This window comes from Aythya ferina (assembly GCF_964211825.1).
Source record: "Aythya ferina genome assembly, chromosome: 10".
Classification (NCBI taxonomy): Eukaryota; Metazoa; Chordata; class Aves; order Anseriformes; family Anatidae; genus Aythya; species Aythya ferina.
In genome coordinates this window covers 14029990-14049809 of record NC_140306.1, presented here as the reverse complement: position 1 = coordinate 14049809, position 19820 = coordinate 14029990, and the positions used below count along the sequence as shown (strand labels likewise).

At 38.8% G+C, this 19820-nt stretch overlaps 1 protein-coding gene across 1 annotated transcript; it reads right to left on the bottom strand.

Annotated features, from left to right (window-relative positions):
• Window positions 1–3092: 3092 nt before the first annotated feature.
• Window positions 3093–19771, bottom strand: RFT1 (RFT1 glycolipid translocator homolog). Its single transcript, XM_084530921.1, has 13 exons — window positions 19631–19771; window positions 19430–19515; window positions 19022–19138; window positions 17085–17274; window positions 16410–16511; window positions 15304–15438; window positions 14322–14400; window positions 13998–14048; window positions 11684–11814; window positions 10357–10501; window positions 8490–8595; window positions 6955–7204; window positions 3093–6022 (listed from the first exon to the last, which is right to left on the bottom strand). The coding sequence occupies exons 1-13, from the start codon at window positions 19691–19693 to the stop codon at window positions 5858–5860; spliced, it is 1620 nt and encodes a 539-aa protein (XP_084387047.1). The 5' UTR covers window positions 19694–19771; the 3' UTR covers window positions 3093–5857.
• Window positions 19772–19820: the final 49 nt, after the last annotated feature.

Sequence of the window (19820 nt, the reverse complement as noted above, 5' to 3'; positions counted from 1 at the left end):
ACTGTACGTAGTGTTCCTCCATTTCAAACCTTTTCCCTTCTGTTCTATTCACCCTCCTGGAGTACCTCTATACTTACACACTTTCTTGAAGGGACATTACTGAAGACCACATCATCACTAGGTTGAGCTGTTTCTCTTTAAACCATTAATGCTGGCAGTGTTGTTCTGTAAAATAAACGGCAAGAACCTACAACAAATATTAAGTTACATTTTTGATTTACTCTTCCAAGCTTTAACTGAAACCGATTAAATCACTTGGTCCAAGACTTTTTGTTGCTGTTGTTGTTTTGTCTATTCTGTTTTGTTTCTGCTTCCAGATCCACTATACAACCAGGTCTTTCCACAATTAAAGCTAGGCTGTGACTTTTCACAAACATTTAGTCATCTATAAAACTTGGAGGCTGAGCTGCATATTCCCAAGGGTGAAATGCTATTGTTCTACCACTCTCAGAGCACAACTCTCTTTACCTGTATCAGTCATGACTTAGCAACAGCTTGTCAAACCAACTCTAGATCTATGAAAACAGCGATTTGAGTTTTATTACTTTAACAGCTGAAGTTCTACCTCCTCAAGCAGAAGGGAGGCTCTTTTTCTTTCATTTCTGTTTCTTGATTGACCCAAACTGTGTAAATCCTACCCATTCCCTCTTTGTCTAAAGTAGATGGAACTGTAACTGCTTTTTGCTAATCTCCTTCTTTTATTCATTCAAGATCGAGTCCAGACTTAAATTTCTTCTGTTTTGACAGTGAGCACACACTTCTATTTGCAATTCATGCATTAGCTTTGCAAAAACCTACTTCTCTACCACTGTTTCCTGATTCATTAAACCTAGAATCCCCCACGCCAAGCATGGCCTTGCTGTATGTCCTGTGTATCTTGTTGGGGATAGTGTAGTCTGCACCAAACTTAGCCCTTTATTGCCGTATGTTCCCTATGTTCTGTGATCCCCGTTAAAGATGTACATTCCCATCCACATGGTGTGACAGCTTTTGGGAGCCTCAGAGCTTTTGATCTGCTGGCCACAACTCATGATTTCTCCCACTGCTTTGCATCAGGACTGCCCCACAGCAGGGTTAGTACAGGAGAATTGTTCTTAAGGCATGACACAAAGAGGCCTGGGGATAGGAAAGGGGTGTTCTCCAGGTAACGCAGAGGATCTCCACAAAGCAGTCCGGATTGTACCAGCTATCTCCACACCTCAGTCCCAACAGTCGAGGTTTTCCCATCTAAATCCTGCACTGATTTCAACCACACCTTGTTCTACCTGCAATGTTGTTCTCAAACACCAAGCAACTCCTCTAGCAAGCTGAATGATCCAAACCACAGCACTGCTTATAACCACCCTGAAGCTACTTAAGTGTCTTTCAACCCTCAGTCCGAGTCAGCTTCAGTTTTCATTGTCCAGCCTGGGACAATGTGCTTGGCACAGTCTGCAATACTCCTGCTTTCCCAGGAAGTTACAGGTAAAACCGTGAAGTCTTCTCCCAGCCTCTGATATGTTCTTCTATTTTTCAAGGTGTCTCTCCAAACCGTATCACGAAGAACAAAATGCAATTCTTGTTCACTAGCAGATTCAAATAATTTAAGCTCCTTACCTCTATTTAAGGGCTGCTATCTATTTTATTTTTTTCCATGACACAGCTTTAATTATTTCTGTCTTCTTAAATGGGTCACAGATGTAGCACATCTGTCTTCCTGGTCACTTTCCTTTCTACTTTCTCAGTTTAGGGAGATGGCATAAAGCTCTCTGGAATTAAGTCACGCTGAAGGCAGACATCTGTGAACCAAGAAACCTACCTAGCAAATGAACACACAGAACAGAACTGTATTAGATGTTTGCTTACAGTGACTAAACAGGAAGTCACAAGAAGTTGTTCTACTATTCCCCACAATTACGATGTTCTGCCTTAGCTGCAGATAGGAGCACACATCTGACTCCATGGATGAAGCTCACTACAGCAGCACAAAGTTACAAACATCCCAACAGGAAACTGGTGGTTCCTCCTCCTAGGTCACAGCAAGGTAGTGCATTAACCACAGTTCAGATCCACAAACAGAAGAGCACAAGCATCTTTTTGGGTCCAAAATGCATGAGATGAGCACTTCTGATCAGTGTTTTGTTCAGATCCCCCAGCTGCTTATGCTTTTGAGCGTGTCTTGCACTTCACTTCCATGGCCCAGCTGTACATCAGACATGGAGAGCTTCAAACTTCATTTTAAGCTTATAATGAAAATAAACTGCACTGACATAACGCTACCAGAATGCAAATGAGTTGGGCATTTTATGCTGACCAAAATCCCTATCTCTCAGCAGATGTACTGTGGTTCAAAATCACTCTGATCCTTTCTCTGCAGTATTCTTGTTATAAAAAGGCAATTAAGCCACAAAACTATGACCAAACAGCAAGAGAAATGAAATTCACAAAAAGCACTTGAAAGTTCAAATTTAAGCACTATCCAGAAGCCAGCAAATTAGGCTGGGGTCAAGGTACCCACACTCAGGTAGTCCTTCATATGAGCTATCAATCCAACACCTCTCATGGGTGCTGAACCATTATCAACATCCAAGCTTACGTCTCCTGCCTTCTATGCCTACTGGAGCAGGTTACCCACCCATCAAGGTGAAGTTTTAACTCCTAATTTCTTTTCTTCCCAGAAAATGCACACACCCCCACGCTAGAAAAGAAAAAAATAAACACTTGCTAATATTGCCAAATGCATAATTTGGCTAACAAACTTCATTAAATACCAGGTTTACTCCTGACCATTTGAACAGCATCTGCTATAACACCCTGTTTAAAAGCAAACAAGCCAGCAAGCAAAGCCCAGTCATTCCAATCCATACAAACATACGTTCTGGCACAAGCAAGGAGGCAGGAGGAGGGAGGAGAAGGTGACCATGGTGTTATCACAAAAATACTGCAGTGTTTCCTCAATGAGTTCATTAGGGGACAGTGTACCAGTTTCTAGGTTGATAAATGTATTTATACATAAGAGATCCTAGGAAAACCAGCCAAATTTAAGCTTCAACTGAACCAAAGATACCAACAGTACTCCAGTAAGCCTGCAACAGCAAGAGAAAGACAAAACATACAGGAAATAAACTTTATTTGTTATCCTACTGTATAGCCATTGTATATTACAGTTGTCTGAGTGTCATTCATCCAAGTACTAAAGAACCACGTCACATGAAGCATGAAATCAATTTTTTCTCTGAATAAAAACAGTTTAATCCTCCTCTTGCTTAAACTAAAGTATTTCAGACAAACTCCACAAAACAGCTTCACGAAACTTAGAAACATCCTACTGTGCGTTTGACAGAAGGAAGCATCAACAAGTCAAGTTCAATCCCAACGTTGTTTAATGATGTTTACTTCTTTATAAAGCAATTAACAGCTTTCACATTAAGGATCACAAAGATAAATAAGAAACCAGGAGACAGCTCTGTAGGTCTGTAAGTCCTGTAACTCCTTAGGTTTCCTGCCACATAAAATACAATAAAAGACACCTACTTAATTGCTAAAGATCAAGCCTGAATAGGAATGTATCCTTAATTTGCAAATGAACAATGACTAGGCCACCTTAGATGTCTTCTTGATATATGAAATTCTATTTTCAGTTGTCGAGAAGAGATACCAATAAGCCATATCAATATAAAATCAAAATAATTAAAAAAATATACAAATTCCCTTTAGTTCATACACAGCATCTATGGGAAACAAGATTTACGAGACTGGGCAGCATACTGTTTGAGCAGTGAGACCCCACATCACCCTATTTATGACAATATTAGTAGTAGAAGTACTACCACTGTACAGCTGGGATCGTAAGACTAGGCAACACAGCAAGACTTCAAGCTCATTTTGCTTTAGAACTCCTTCCATCTCCAAAGCACATCATGTGCAGGGCTACACAAAATCTCTCATTCTAGGAAGCAGTTATAATTCACCATACAGATTTGAGGTATTCCCACAATAAGGTCCCAGAGTCGTGCAGAAAAAGACCGTAAAAAGAGTCTGAAAGTGCAACTTTTTTTTTAAATTATGAATTAAGACGTCAAAGAAAAGAGACCCAAGCCCTTGCAATGTATGGAGCTGCACGTCATAAACTCCATATGTGATAGAAAAATGAAAAAAGCTGCAAGACAACTCAAAAGAGAACAAATTTAAAGGCAAACAAATAGCAAATTCACATAACAGGACAAACTGCTGTCAAGTTTATTTAAACAAATTTCATAACAACCTCAGAAGAACCAGTAAGTCTCTACCTACTACCTTCCATCAAGGCCATGGAAACACCACCATGCACTGAGTAGCACACTTTTCTTCTTCTACTGTTGTATTTTGGTTTCTCTGAGATAAATTTTCTATCACTAAATCTCATATAAAGTTATCTCTGGTGATACCCTCGGTGTGAAAATTACAGTTTACAAAATGTCTCTAACAGCACCAAACTGAAGACACTGACACTAGAGCTATGACTACCAGCATGAACTCCACAATGCCATTACAGTGAAGTATTTTTAAAAGCTGTCTCCGGATCTGCAGAGTTGCTATGTAATTAAACTAAAATCTTCAGACTGCATGTCTGAGAGCACTTGACATTTCTGGTCCGTTCAGACACCACAAAGGAACGCTGATCGTTATAAACGCAAATATAAACGCATTCAGAAACTGCCAAGTCAAGTCTTAGACCAGCAACAAAGTAAACATTTGGCAAAAACATATCAGCAACCTAACGCATCATTTTAAAGTTTCTAAGCATCCGAGTTTTCCATAATTTAAGTAAAAAAAAAAAAAAAAGAATATAAAAGGTAAGACTGAACATGTAAAGGATCAAGATAAAAAAATCTCTTTGCAAGAAGCAGCACTTTCTATCCAAAAACAGAAGCATATGCACAAATCCTTGAAAGGCATCTTATTAAACATTTAACATTCAGTTTTGGAGAAAAGCAGAAGTCTTTTTTATTAAGACATATTTGTTCGTACTTGCATTGAAAATCTCAAATAAAAACAAAAACCAACGGAGTGAAAGAAATTGTGTTTAACTCAACCTTCTGGAACTTCAGCATGGTTGCACTTCAGACCTGTTTAACCAGTGCTCAAAAACATATATATATATATATATATATATATATTTTTTTTTAGTTAAAGCTTCAGAGTATTTTTGACAAGTTAATTAATACCATTAAATGAATGACGCTGAAGGAAGTAATCTTACATAGCTAGCTTGGACACATGCTGTGTATTCTATTAACTTATCTGCAAGCGTTGGAACTTTCTGTTTAATGCTTTATCCTTCAGGACACTGGCAACTCAGATTTCTCTGCACCGCATTACATTCTATTTTGGTAACAGTTGTTTATTGGTATTTGGTAATAGTTGCTATTGGTCCTTGCTCCAGTGTTTTGTTTTTTATTTCTGTCAGACCATTCCTTTTCTAACGAGTTAAACAGCCCACCGTGCTCACTAAGGTCATTCTTAATTACATCTTAATTAAATGTAAGCCATAAAATACCTTCATATATGTACTCCCTATTGGTAAGAAGGGAAGCTCCCTACATTACGTCTGGTGACTAGGTTATGTCAGAAGGGTATATCACAGACCTTCATCACCAAAGAGGCTCTTTGAAGAAAAGCTTGAAACAAACGATGCATGAAAAGGAAATTACTCAGCCCTTTCACTGTACTGGCCAGTTTAGAAGAAATAATATTCAAATAGCAACCATCTACATCGCTATTCCAGTATCAATGCTTCCAACAAACTCACGTGGAAACCTTTTTCCACACAGATCTATGCAACAGACACAGCCCTTCACTGCCAGCACGTAAGAGAATTGTTTTGCACAGAAGTGTTTCATGTTCCTTTCTTCATATACCGGGAGAGGAACTGGCTTCTGACAAAGTGAACCAGCTTGGTCTCTGTGCAGAACATGGTAATGATGGTTGCTGCAAAGCACACAGCCCCAATGCTGACGTGAATCAGCCTTGCCATCCAACCCTTATCGCAGCAGAAGAATACCTAAAACAAAGGAAACAAGCAATTGCAAAAACTAGTAAGTACAAGGTAGATAAACTGTTGCAATAAACAATAAGGTCCAACACCTCTCTTGACCACGCTAACACCACCATCAAGGTGAGCACTGCAAGTAGATGCAAGAAAGATTTGCTACGTGCACTCATCCTACAAATTATTTTAGTAGTCACAACATTTGCTTTCTTAAGAACACAAAAACAAACAACTGTAAAATTGCAGAAAATGAGTATTCTGTATATACCTGGTAAATGCTGAAGTTATTTACCACACAGAAGCAAGTTAATTTACCAGGAAAACTCTGCATGGATGTTTGGGTGGATGCTATCCACACAAGTCTGACATTTTACAATAATGCATTGTGCTATTTTTCAAAACAAACAAACAAACAAAAAAACTCCCAAGCCAACAAAGCTCTCCTTTCTAAGGCAAATGATTTTCCATTTGTCAAATTTTTGAATACTGAAGTGCTACCATCTCTGTAATAACTAGTCTGTGCAGTTACCATGCTATAATCTGAATACATGCAATACTGAATACTGCTTTTAGCAATTTTCTCTTGTTTTTTAGTACTGAATTTTTGACAACAGTTTTTGTGCTATCACTATTTCAGTTACTAAGAACCGAGGATATGGATTTACGTACAGATAGCAGAAATGCATTACATTTTATTTTACTTGTCAGAGAGATAGTCCTCTGCCACCTGGAGGTGCATCAGATACACACATGAAGTTCAATATAACCTCATGTATTTGTTTAATCTTTTAATAGATATAAGCAGCCTTGCAAGCCTGTAATGGAAGTCTCCTAGCCTATGGTTTTAAGCCTTTTTTGCTAGTGATATTTCTCTGCTTGTGGAAAACAAAAGTCATCTGATATTCGCTTTCACAGTGAAAGAAAGGTCTGAGAAAGACACTTACCTCTGAAAAAACAGTAATTACTCCACTTACGACATAAACGAGTATCAAAACTGGTGAAGGAAGCAAGCCTGTCAAAGGTCTGTAAGTGCTTTCCTTGAAGTAATCATAGATATAGTGGGTGCTGTGAGCAATTCGAATACCCATATTAAAGCAGTTTGCAAGGATAAAGCCTACACTGCCATGCCAGTGGGTCAAGAAGTAGGAGATGCACAGGAACGTGAAGGACAAGGCCAGCATAACAAAATTGTACCTAGGTAGAAGAAACAATTCAAACTACGTATACAGTTACAGTATTTACTAAATGTATCTTTGAAAAATAAAAGTCCCACAATTTAGTAAAATAAGGAACAAATTCTCTCATCTTGAAACAGCAGAAAAATTTGAGAAAAGAAAAAATGACTGAAAGAATAGAAAATACATCAAGGAAACTAAACCAAGAACTACATGATGTTAAATAAATTCAATTGTACTATTCAGCTGCATACTCATTCCAGAAACTCAAACTCCGTAACAATTAGTAACATGAAAACCTGAGGATTTTTTTTTTACTATTTTATATTAGGTATCAACGAAAAAGAATACTCAGCAAGATGACACTTACTTAGTTTCTGTCCAAACAGTGCTTTTGAAGCAAAGTTCTAGGTTACGACAGCAGCCCTTGCTAGTCTAAAATGATATTTCTTTATGGAAAGCAGACCTCATTAATTAAATGACTTCTTAAAAAATACTTATTTGATTTGGTATGGTCTTTTAATAGACAGCTGCTACAGAGGGAAAAAAGCCTAATGGTAGCAGATGGGAGGCCACCAGGCTGCAACACCAATATGCCAGGATGAACACAGAATCAAGAAATAACGCAGGCTGGAAGGGATCTCAGGAAGTTATCTAGTCCAACTTTCTGTTTAAAGTAGATAAACCTGAATTCAGATGCACAAATTAGATCCATTCAGAAGTATAATTGATATATAGTAACTGTACATGAAAAATTTTAACAGTTGCAAGTTCCTAATAAGTTTTAAATGATAGTCTGCCTTAAAAGCTAAAACTTTAGGTGCATATGTATAATAAGTAAGACTTCACATTTAAATTAGTTTCCCAGTTAGTCATCTACCAAAAGATGATTGAACATTTTTATTTATTGATTTCTGACCTTTTTACCCCAACATTTAAACATTTACTAAAGCTGTCTAAATCTGCATACCAGCACCTAAATAAGGAGTTTGGGTTTCTGTGGGGCAAGGCATTTTTACGCTGGTTTCAAATGCACCAAGCTCTTTATCCAGTCATGATAAACTGATATTAAGACAACGTTCATTAACAAACACATAAAAAACAACACTAGCATGTGTGTCCTTGCCCCTCTCTTTTGCACCTGGCACAAGACAGGAACAGAGTTCTTAATGGCTGCAAAAATAAATTGGCTCTTGGGGCAGCAGGGATGTGCTTCTAAGCACATACCCAAGCAGAGCAACTGTCCTCTAAGCATACCATACACAGATTAATTACAGGAACATTCTGGGGACTCTACTACTTACCTGTCTACCTCTTCTTTGCACATCAAAGCAAACGTAAAACATTCTGTTACTCCATTGATAGCAAGAAACAGGACATATAAAGAGTAACACCGGAGGAGATTTGGACCTAAAAAAAAAAAAAAATCATTTAAATGATAAGATTATTTCTTTATACGAAGAGATGTAGTTTTTACACTTGTTGATAAGATAAAAAGTTGTGATGTTATTGTTGATGATAATGGAAACTTTTAAATTCATTTGAACAAGCTTCTGGTTTAGATATCTTCACAACAACATGAACAGAAAAAAACAAGGCAAAATAAAAACAAATCCAGAACACAAGGGTGTAGCAGTTATAGTAACAGAAAAGATCTCCATTACCAAAGTGTTATTGTATTGAATGAGATTCCCTACCAAATTAAAATTAACATTATAATCCAAGTCTTCCTTTGTACAGAAATTGGTGAAAATGAATTCAATAATGTGAGGTTCTCAAGGCAATAAAATAAGTATGTTTTGAATACAAGAGCATTAAAAAAAAAAAACCTAGAAGGCTGTTTAACATATTCAAAACTGTGCTAGACAAAAGATTCCGATTTTATACGTCAAAGGTAATTTTTATATCTGACTTCAAAATTCTCATTCAGTCTTTGAAATAATGTTATTGTCATTTTGCGACTAGTTTTAACACTGGGAAAATCATTCCCATGGTTTTTAACAGGTTCTTGTGTATCCCTTAATATTCCTTCTTGAGAGCTAGCTTAACAGCAGCAATGTAGTTCCTATCACGTCTCCTCCCACTTCAGTCACTGTCCAGTGAGCAGTAAACCCACTGCAGACACGCGGGGTAGAGCTGCTGACAATGTTTTCAGGCATACATAAAAGCATTAGACTAGGAAGCACTCAGAAAAAAATCCAAAATAATATATCCACAAATAAGATGGTCCCACAGCTTCTGAGAGACCAGATTTGCATCCAAGCCTGATCATACTTTTCTTAGAGCTCCTCAGCACATCTCAACATAAGGTGAGTACATATGTACAGATGCTGCTGCAGTGGGATCAAGTTCTGGATTTGGACAAGCTAAGAAATTCATTTCAGTGGGAGTTTTACAGAAAAAAAAATCTGTAAAGAGCAACTAACAGGTCATGAAAGCAAATTATTATTAAAAAGCTGTAATTCTGAAGCACTGCTTATATACATAGGCAAAGCCCACACCTAACAGTTTTTTTCTGCAAGCTATATCCATTATCTAAGTAATTGTGTGTCCTGATTTAATTTTATCCTTTATGCAATCCACACAAAGCAATCTTACAAGGGATGCTGCATTAATTATTCATGAGAGCAACACAGCAGTGATCAGCTTCAACTTTACCAACAACATCAGGACTACTAAGAAAGTCAGATACAACAGACAGTTCGGAATGAAATGGAAGGCATTTCACAGCAACACAATCATCATTATATGATACTAGATGACTACAAGTGAATGCACTAGTGCACAAGACATGAAAAAAAAATTCTTTATTCCTCCTTCCCAGTAAGTCTTCACATCTGGTTAATACCACTGTTCAGCAACATTCCAGCTTCCGTAAGAGTTGCTTCAAAAGCAACTTCACAAGCTAGAATGCTACAGTCAGAATACTCTTAATTTAAGCATCTACAACAGGACAAAGAAATGAAACAGTTTAGCCAAAATAAGGCCAGGTGACAATATACCAGTGCTATTCAGTTCAAAATGTGCGATACAACTCAGAATTATAAGCTTCTTTTAATCTGAGATGATCTTTCTCAAAAAGATCAGCTGATTTACCCAAGAATTCATAATAGCTGAGCTGCAGTTTTTGTTTATAAAGAATGGCTTGGTTGCCAGCTCTACCCTCTTTACCTGTTCCGGAACTGAGCATTGAGCCTCCATAAATATCTAGAGCCAGCTGAGAAAAGGCATATCCAAAAACAGTGATGGTAAGGCCAATCAGAAGCACAAGTTTCAACAGCAGTTCTAACACATTTGCAGCCATAGCAATGTCATCCTGAAAAAAAAAAAAAAGGCAGTCATTTACATGGATCAGAATAGCATAACAATTACTTTGACAAAGCAAAACTGTTCCATGGAAGAAAAACTGCACACTGTAAATAGGTGTCAAAACTACCATTTGGTATTGATTTATCTGTACACACGGTCCTAACTTCCAACAGTGCTCAACTATTTATTATTCTGTGTTTTATGCATTCAAAAATCTAAACAACCATAAGTCACCAACATGCCCGCTGAATGGGTGCCACTGCTGTTTCCTTAAACAGTAAGAACTAAGCTCAGGCAAAGAAAAGAAGGGTGTTTGCCCAAGGCTGCAGTATGAACCAGCAGAAGGGTCAGATTTTGATTGCTGCATGGGACTGCAGATCTGTCACACCAGAACAAGCAACTTGTCAGTTCTGCCACCTCCTAAGATACAGCTGACAACAGAGAGAAGTCAAACGTTTTTACCAGTTATGCTGTATACATACACACAGCACACTACCTCTAAAATATCAAGCACACAAATAGGTGCACCTTTGTTTAGCCTACCCATGATCTGAGGCACAGGAATTGTTCAACTGTGTGACCCTCACACCTGACTGAGAATTTCTTATTTAGAGCATACAGAAACCTGTTGTTCAACATTCATCATTACACCACAAGTGATCCTGAAGCTCAAGTAAAATACAATTCTCTTCCTAGAATTGCACTCTTTGGAAGCACTACTCCTTAATACTTATGAGCAAAACACATCTACAAGTCAGTCAAATATTTTAAAACAGCACTTGCTGCAAAAAGCATGCTTTCATGATTTAATCTACAATAATTGCCTAAGTGCATCTAGAAATACACAAGTGTTTACACCACGTTGTTCAAAGCAGATGATGTTAACTCTAGTTATAATGCAATGCAGTACTATGCCACTGCATATCTTAACTTATATTTCACTGGCTTTTTACCTAGTTTCTTTTTTTTTTTTTTTTTTTTTTTTTGGTACAACCTCCCTTGACATATTCTCCAACTTACTTTCAATTTTAAGTCTTTATACTCAAAGACTACAGTTTTTTATTTTACACGTTTTTTTACTTTAAGTCTTCATACTCAGTTTAAATGCACATTTCTGCCATTCACACTCCTGTAACAAAAAGCAAGCATTTGACATGCAATTAAACCAAAAAAAAAAACAAAAACATACCTGCTTCTGATCCTTTACATTCTTCCCTCTTTCCAACACCTTAGCAAAAAAGACATAAAAACTCTCTTCGATAGGCAAAAAGATGAACCTGGCCACCAGTGAACCAAGATTATTCACAATATCATATACACCTTTAAAAACAAAAGATAACAGCATCCTGTAATTTAAGACATTTCTATTCCAAGTCTTTAACAGCGATAGGCATTCCAATTTAATGTTTCCACTGAACAAAGAGAACACAAGTGGAACTTAGTGCAACATTACAGCTGTGTTCCCAAAAATCTTCTGACAGTCACAGCAAGCCCAGCTCCAAATTAGACGTCTTGCCCACAGACAGATGGCAAAGCTAGAACAAGAATTTGGTAACAGCACCAAACACATTCCAAATTCGTACTGTACAGGAAGTTCAAAGATTCTGATGAAAGAAAATCTCTTCACTGACCGGGGACAGAAAGATACGGATTTTACTGGTATAAAGGAAGAGAAAGAATCCATTTTTAATGTTTTTTCTTTCTTTCTTTCTTTCTGTTTTCATTGAGGTGGACAAGAAACCCTACGTAACATTTTACTACCACTTCTATCCTCATCAAGAGGCTGAGCACTGCTCCAAACCCGCTCAGACGTGTTACTGTAAGACGCTGAGAGCACACCAAGTTGGGCATATGGATAAATGCTTTACAAGCTCACATTGAAATAAAGTTCTGACTGATTTCATAGGACTCAGAATCAATGTTTCCTAACATTTTGAGCATGCAAGTGACTTTGCTCTCATTGCTCTTTTACTCTTTTTAAGACTCTTGAGTAAGAGGCAGCACATTTGTTCCTCCGAGGAGGATTAGAGTGGCTGCACTTACTAGTGGCAAGCACATACAGCCAGTACTTATGGGGAAACATACTTCTGCCAGCAATTAAAAGCAATTCAAACTTGCCAAAAAACTTCTAACATTGGGCCAACAATTATAGCCTATTTTCCTTCCCAAGCTGAAAGACCCAAGGTGCTGCCAATGCAGTCATCTGAACCGCTACTGCCACACATTACTCTGTAATGACACCGAGTTCTTTTATGGAACACAACTCAGTTTTGAGAAGTACTGCTACAAACAACGCTTCTGCTGTAATGTCTGACAGATTCGAGAGGAAGACAAAACAAAAAAAAATTAAAAAGTGAAGAGACAGACAACTGTAATGTATCAGATACTATGTCATAATGATGAATCTAAAACCAAGTATTAGGTCCTTCACTTTGGCCACAACAACCCCATGCAGGGCTACAGGCTGGGGGCAGAGTGGCTGGAAAGCTGTGCAGAGGAAGAGGATCTGGGGGTGCTGATTGATGCTCACCTGGACACGAGCCAGCAGTGTGCCCAGGTGGCCAAGGCCAACGGCATCCTGGCTGTGTCAGGAGTAGTGCAGCCAGCACACCAGGGAGGTGATCGTCCCCCTGGGCTCTGCTCTGGTGAGGCCGCACCTCGAGTGCTGGGTTCAGCTTTGGGCCCCTCACTACCAGAAGGACATCGAGGCCCTGGAGCATGTTCAGAGTGAGGCCATGAAGCTGCTGCAGGGCCTGGGACACAAGTCCTGTGGGGAGCACGGCTGAGGGCACTGGGGGTGTTTGGTCTGGAGAAGGAGGCTCGGGGAGACCTCATTGCTCTCTGCAGCTCCCTGAAAGGAAGGTGTGGGGAGCTGGGGGTTGGCCTCTTCTCACAGGTAACCAGTGACAGGACCAGAGGGAATGGCCTCAAGTTGTGCCAGGGGAGGTTTAGGATTGAAATGAGGAGATATTTCTTCTCAGAAAGAGCATTCAGGCATTGGAACAGGTTGTCTGGGGAGGTGGTGAAGTCACCATCCCTGGGGGTGTTTAAGGAAAGGCTGGACATGGTGCTTGGGGACATGGTTTAGTGGATGACAGTGGTGGTACGGGTATATTTGGATGATCTTGGAGGTCTTTTACAACCCTAATGATACTGTGATTCTGTATCTACTCATACAAATTAAAAAAAACATACATGGTACCATACACGCAGGATAATCCAGGATAAATTAAGTTTTCTGAGCAAAATGGTATAGTGGGAGGTGTCCCTGCCCACAGCAGATGGTTGGGGAATTAGATGATCTTTAAGGTCCCCCTCAATCCAAACCACTCTTTGATTCTATCTCCTTTTTTCAATCATGCTTTGAAAGATGTCTCAAAGTCAGAAAGGCTTTGAAATCTGAGACTTTCAAGTTATTTTCAAATGCTGTAAATTATTTTCAGGATCAGATGAATAGTACCAACTAGAACACTGTGACCATTCCACAATATCATCACACTTACCCTGATCTCCAAAATTTAACACATTCAAAAATGTCATCACATATCGTTCACCTGGAAGTTCAAAATAAAGAACATAAGAACAGGACCCTAAGTCTTTCCTAATATATATTCAGGTACTTCCAACATGAAGTATTCAAGAGACAAGGTCAAATGGAACAGAACCTAGTTCAGGTGTTGTGAAAACCCTCAAAACTTAATCTGAGTAGGTAACATCAGCTGCTGCCACCCTCTGAACATCACCACCCAGCTATCTCAATCTCCAGCGCAATTTTGTAAATGGTATTCGCTCACCCTTCCCCAACATGCCTACACATCACCCCTTACCCTCTGTCAAAATCTGCTTCAAGAAGGATTGTTTGAAGAAGCTCCAAGTCAACCGTGCTTCCTTCCAGTTAAGGAAAGTCTGTAAGAAAACAAATACTGGAAAGTAATAACCATGATAGAAACTACAGAGCAGAAATACAAAATGGAAAGTTTGTTCATTACGCTAGCTCTAACAACTCTGTATTGATGAGGAAAACCCACAACGTCATAGCTACTAATATCTAAAATATCACTAAACTCAAGCACAAATATCACTCTGGTCTGGCCAAGTAAGACTTTTTCCTTTGCTGAAAATGACTGATGTTATACATGTAGATAGACAAAAGGACCTGAATAATCTTTCTACAGAAAACTCTAGCAGAAAAAAACGGAGGAGAGGGGGGAAAAAAAAGCATGCCATTATAGCTTTCACTCTCATAGTAGATGTAGGGACAGTTTGAAAAGCAGTAAGTAATTTAGAAATCCCACAAGGAAGAACAACCTTTAACTTCTCAACATGTAAATCCTTTTCAGAACATCTTCCTTGCTGTGTTTTTTTTTTTTTTTTTAATTTTTATTTTTATTACTTTGTCCCACTTCCTTATACGAAGACATCAGAGATCTGAGTATCTGTAGGTTGCTGTACGCTACCATGCTTATTTTCTGGAAAAGCTGAAGTTTTGTTTTCTCTTCTGTCTCCTACCTGATACTAGGTCATTCCCCTTAGCACTGTAAACATTTAATCTCCAATTAGTGGTTCATACAAAGCTATTGAAAGATAAAAAAGCTCCTAAAAATACAAAGGGGTCAAGTTTCATAATGTTTTTCTGTTTTACTCATGCAAACCATAAACAGAATTTAATGTAAATGTTTTCTCCTAGCCATATATTCTGAAGTGCAGAGCTACCCTCAGAATGATTCATTTAACTCTACCATCTCAAAATAAATTTCAAGGCTCTCTCAACAAAGGTTTAAAATAAAAGAAATAAACTGTGCAACCTACCTCATCTTCCACCACTTTAGGTAATAGAGCTTTCATTCTAGTGACTGGAAATGACTTCTTCGTTGCTTCAGGAGATCCCAAAAACATTCCAAAATAAATTATATAGCACATTACCAGAACACTGGTATATAAAAGCTGAAAAGATAGATAAGAAAAAAAGAAAAACAGTAAAACAAAATTAACTTACAAATGCAGAATTACATGCTAGAATTGCATGTGGAAAAACATGCTGGAATTATAAGTTCAGCAAGAACAGAACACAGTAAGTAGCTTTTACTCCTATCAAATTTTAAACTAGCTGAAGACATTGATCTAAGCCACACCAACAATGCTGTTGATTTTGATTAAAGAAAAAAATAGGTGAACATCAATAGTCTTTTGCCAACTTCAGTAATGTTCTATTCAGCATTTTTAGAAAGATTATGTTAAGTCCAATTTTAAAGTCAAAAAAAGTTGACAACCGACTACCAGCTACATCTCTCACTTCCATCAGTTATAAGCTATCCACCCAGGTCACTGCAAAAACCGAAAGATAAGAGTCATGTCTGCAGCAGCTCACATTTTCTTTTCTAGTGAACTGACTGCACAGGCCACAACACTTTTAAGGTGCAAATATATTCCTTAATCATTGTAGCAAGGACAAACTTGTAACCCAAGTACATATTACGCACAATTAGCACTTTCTGATAAGGTGGCATTATAGGTTGGTGGTATATGGTGATAAAGGTTACATAGGATTATATCCTTCTAAACAGCAGAATCTGAAGTTGAACCTTAATACTGCCCAGTGGTGAGCAGTCTTTCAGCATTACAATGCATAACTGATTTAGAAAAAATATAAAGCTTATATAAATCAATAACCTTATTTGCAAAACATGCTTTTATGGACAGAACAGGGCGCTTTCTTATACCTCCATTAAACTGACAGGGATCAAAATGTCAAGTCAGTAAGTATCAGCAAAATACTACATATTTACAACTTAAACCTCACAGGAGCACTCAGTCTAACCTCCCCGGTTATGTACCAGGCTAAATATCAAAGCTAACACCAAATAATTACTTCTGAAGAATTAAGAATTTATAGAGAAAGACCACAGGAAACTTACCTGAGCCAAGGAAAAAATGTAAAGGCCCCATTGAGGATAAAGGATTACTAAAATAACTGTCAAAATACATTTTGACACCACCGAAAGGCTTTCAGCAATTACCTTTAAGAAAGAGAAAACAGAGAATGTTTAGCCAAGTTAACCACCTACAGAAGCATAAAATGCTTTAGTTTCACATACATTACATGTACAAATATAAGACTTTGAAAGTCAGTAAGGCTATCACATTTTTTCTGCTGAGTCAGCCACCTTAGATTGCAACTTCTCTGATTTCTCTCATCTTACAGTTTGATTCCTCCATTGCACTTTCCCAGTCTTTTGCATAGGACATAAGGGGAAAAATTTTGTGTAAATCACAAGTTCATGCCAACAATCATTTGAAATGCAAAGCTGTGGAAGCCATTTGTGCCTCCCTCCAGTTAAAATCACGACTATACGTTTCAAGATCATTTAACTGATAATTTGTAAATAAACCGATTTCTTTAACAGGAACAAACTACGTTACAATTCAGTCATACAGTATTAAACAGTACATAGCTTTCTTATGTTATTGAACATAGGAAGATCTAGTTCAGGAATTTTTTCTTTACATGCTTTGCATCATCTTTTCAATGAAAATAATTTTCTCTCTCTCTCACGCACACACACATCTTTGTATTTAGCTTCTTTACTAACCTTAAGTCTTACAAACAAATGAGCTTGGGCTAAAACCCAGAATGGTTCTCCCAGAAGCTCAATAATTGCAGAAAGGCCAAATGCCACTACACCAGCCTGATAATGAGGAACCACAGAAGGATCAGGTACTTCAAGTAAGTGTAGCCAGACTAAGCCCAAGAAAACAGACCAAAAAACACCGAGAGGGACTCTAAAAAGTTAACATAAAAACAGTCAATACAAATGTTAATTAAGCAGAAAAAAGAACACGTGAAAAATCAATTAAAATTTTAAGCACTGCCATCATTAAAAAAAATGCCCTTGTGAATTCATTTCTATTTTAACTACACCATGAACATATTTTTCTTTTTTGGAGTGAAAATTCAATGCATTCTTCCACCAGACACAAAACATATATACCTGACCTACTCTTTGTCTACTCAAGATCCTAACATAAGGCCACCTATTGGCATTTCTGGTTATGTAGGACTCAAGTCTGATCCCGCATCGCCCTGCAGAATACTATAAATCTCTTAACAGTGCACTTTTACTGTCTTCTGTGATTACCAGAGGTTTGCAGACAAGCTTTAGTGTATCTTGCTGTAACAGATAAAGTTGCTATTGCTCCAGCTGCTGGTCTGAATCTTCCAGAGAGCGACAGCAGTCAGATGAAGGAAATGCACGCCTGCACCTCAGTGATCTACTGTAGCTCAAAGCCACACGGATTAGCAACTGCAGCTAAAAAGCAAAGCTAGGCACAGGAGTATTACTCTCTGCTGACAGTGCTTCAAGAACTCACAGCCTATTGCAGAGCACAGAAAATTTTATACCATTGCAGCAGGACTTATCTGACCCTCCCATCATTAGATTCCTAAGGTATTGACAACAAACTCCTAAGATGCATTTCAGATCATTCAAGAAACTATCTTCATTTTAAATTATGCTTCTCTAGGAAAAAAAAAACACACGTGGTCATTTATAACTGTATCATTCAGTGTCCATTTGAAAAGCAGTCAAACAGAAGAAAATTTATTAAAAGAAGTATCAAAGAAGAAAATTAATAAATTTAAAGTATCACGTTTAAAGCTCTCTGGAACAGACTATCCCTCTCTCATATACCTGGATGCAGATGAAAACACACAACCCCCCAGCTCCTGGGTCAGACCTAACCCGATGGAAGATCGCTGTTTTGTCTTGCAGAGGCAGTTCTCCAACATATCACTCAGACAAAACTGACTTCCCAATCCACCTGTCACTGCACAGCTGCTGGATCTGACAAGGGACACAGCAGAACGGTGTGCCCAAGAGCCAGAAGGGAAACGCTAGCCATAAAATCCCTTTATCTCCAGTGGGTGATTATGCACTCTGGCCGCAGCTTCACATGGACTTTAAGCATTCCACTTTCTGATATGAAACAGCACTGCAGTTAAAAGAAGTGGACCTACTTATTTCCTGTTGCTTGTTTCCAACCTTTCATATGCCTCCAAACACAGACATTTACGTTTCCAACATCATTAAATTGTATTAGAGTTCAAGACTTTAAAAAAAAAAAAATAGTTTGAGGGGAAAAAAATCTTAAGCAGCTTCATAAACACATATCAAGTAACAGAAGTCAGAATAAGTAGGCAAAGAAAGAAAAAAGACTAAATATCTGGGTAACAGAACTGTCCTTTACCAGCTACAACATAGATGAAACTCCAGGCTGGATAACGGAATAAACAGCTCCTGATAATACCTTTGGTGACACACTTTCCTATGTGCCCCAAGACCAAGTTCATTAATAATAAAGCACCAGATCAACCCGCTTCCTGCGGCAGTCCTGAAACGTGTCTGGGATTACTAAACACTCAAGGGTGAAATAGGTACCTCAGTAAATACAACTAGCCCTTCATTTTGTATGCTCTTAGACAAGAATCAGAAATAAGTTCTAAAGAAAAAAGATTTTAATGGGATCTTACGTCAGCCACAACAAATTAATTGTTTTGGTCCAGTTTCGCTTCGTACTCCCACTCAAGCAAGCTCTGCGGAACGCCTCCCTGGCTAGGAAGAGAACTGTTGAATAAAGTAGAGTTAGCCTAAAGATAAGGAAGAAAAAAGAAAATTATTTCATTACGTACTGTTTCTGAAAGCATGCAGTACAATTACTGACTTTAAAAAAAAAAAAAAAAAAAAAAAAAAAAAAAAAAACTCAAGTCTTCCTGGGAAACAAAAACCAGAGTTACACATACCCCACAGACTACAAACCCCGAGGCCCCACAACACACCCAAACACTTTAAAAACCCGATAATAAATGAAAAAAGAACCCGATCGTGCTGGGAGCCCCCAAGGCTCCTGGGAGGGAGGCAGGAGCGCGGCCCGGGCTCACCTCACGTTGACGACGCCGAGAAGCTCCGGGGAGAGATGGCGCAGGGTGAAGGCGTTCAGCCCAAACGTGACCGCCCGGAACAGCACCTGGCAAGGAAAGGAAACACCTGCGGGCTGGCTGGGGCTCGGGCGGCTCCCGCCAGGCACCCCTGAGGAGGAGGAGGAGGAAGATGAGGAGGAGGAGCCCGGTGCCGCCGCGCACCTGCAGCAGGGCGCTGGAGGAGGCCAGCCGGGTGGTCTGGCTGAGCACGTCCTGCGAGGCCATGGGCGCCGCCGCCAGGAAATGGCGCCGCCGCCGTCGCGCCGCGATCCCGTCAGGAGGAGCGGGGCGGGCCGGGGCCGAAGTCTCCTTTCCATTCCCTCCCCGGCAGCCTCGCAGGCTGGCATTTCGC

What these genes read in the sequence shown, in the direction of transcription:
- RFT1 (XM_084530921.1), bottom strand. Translation starts at nt 19,693, where the DNA reads ATGGCCTCGCAGGACGTGCTCAGCCAGACCACCCGGCTGGCCTCCTCC. An exon ending in ACATTTTTTCCTTGGCTCAG is followed by an intron (nt 15,439 to 16,409) that starts GTAAGTTTCCTG and finishes CTATCTTTTCAG; the next exon opens with CTTTTATATACCAGTGTTCT. An exon ending in GTTAAATTTTGGAGATCAGG is followed by an intron (nt 11,815 to 13,997) that starts GTAAGTGTGATG and finishes TTGTTTTTAAAG; the next exon opens with GTGTATATGATATTGTGAAT.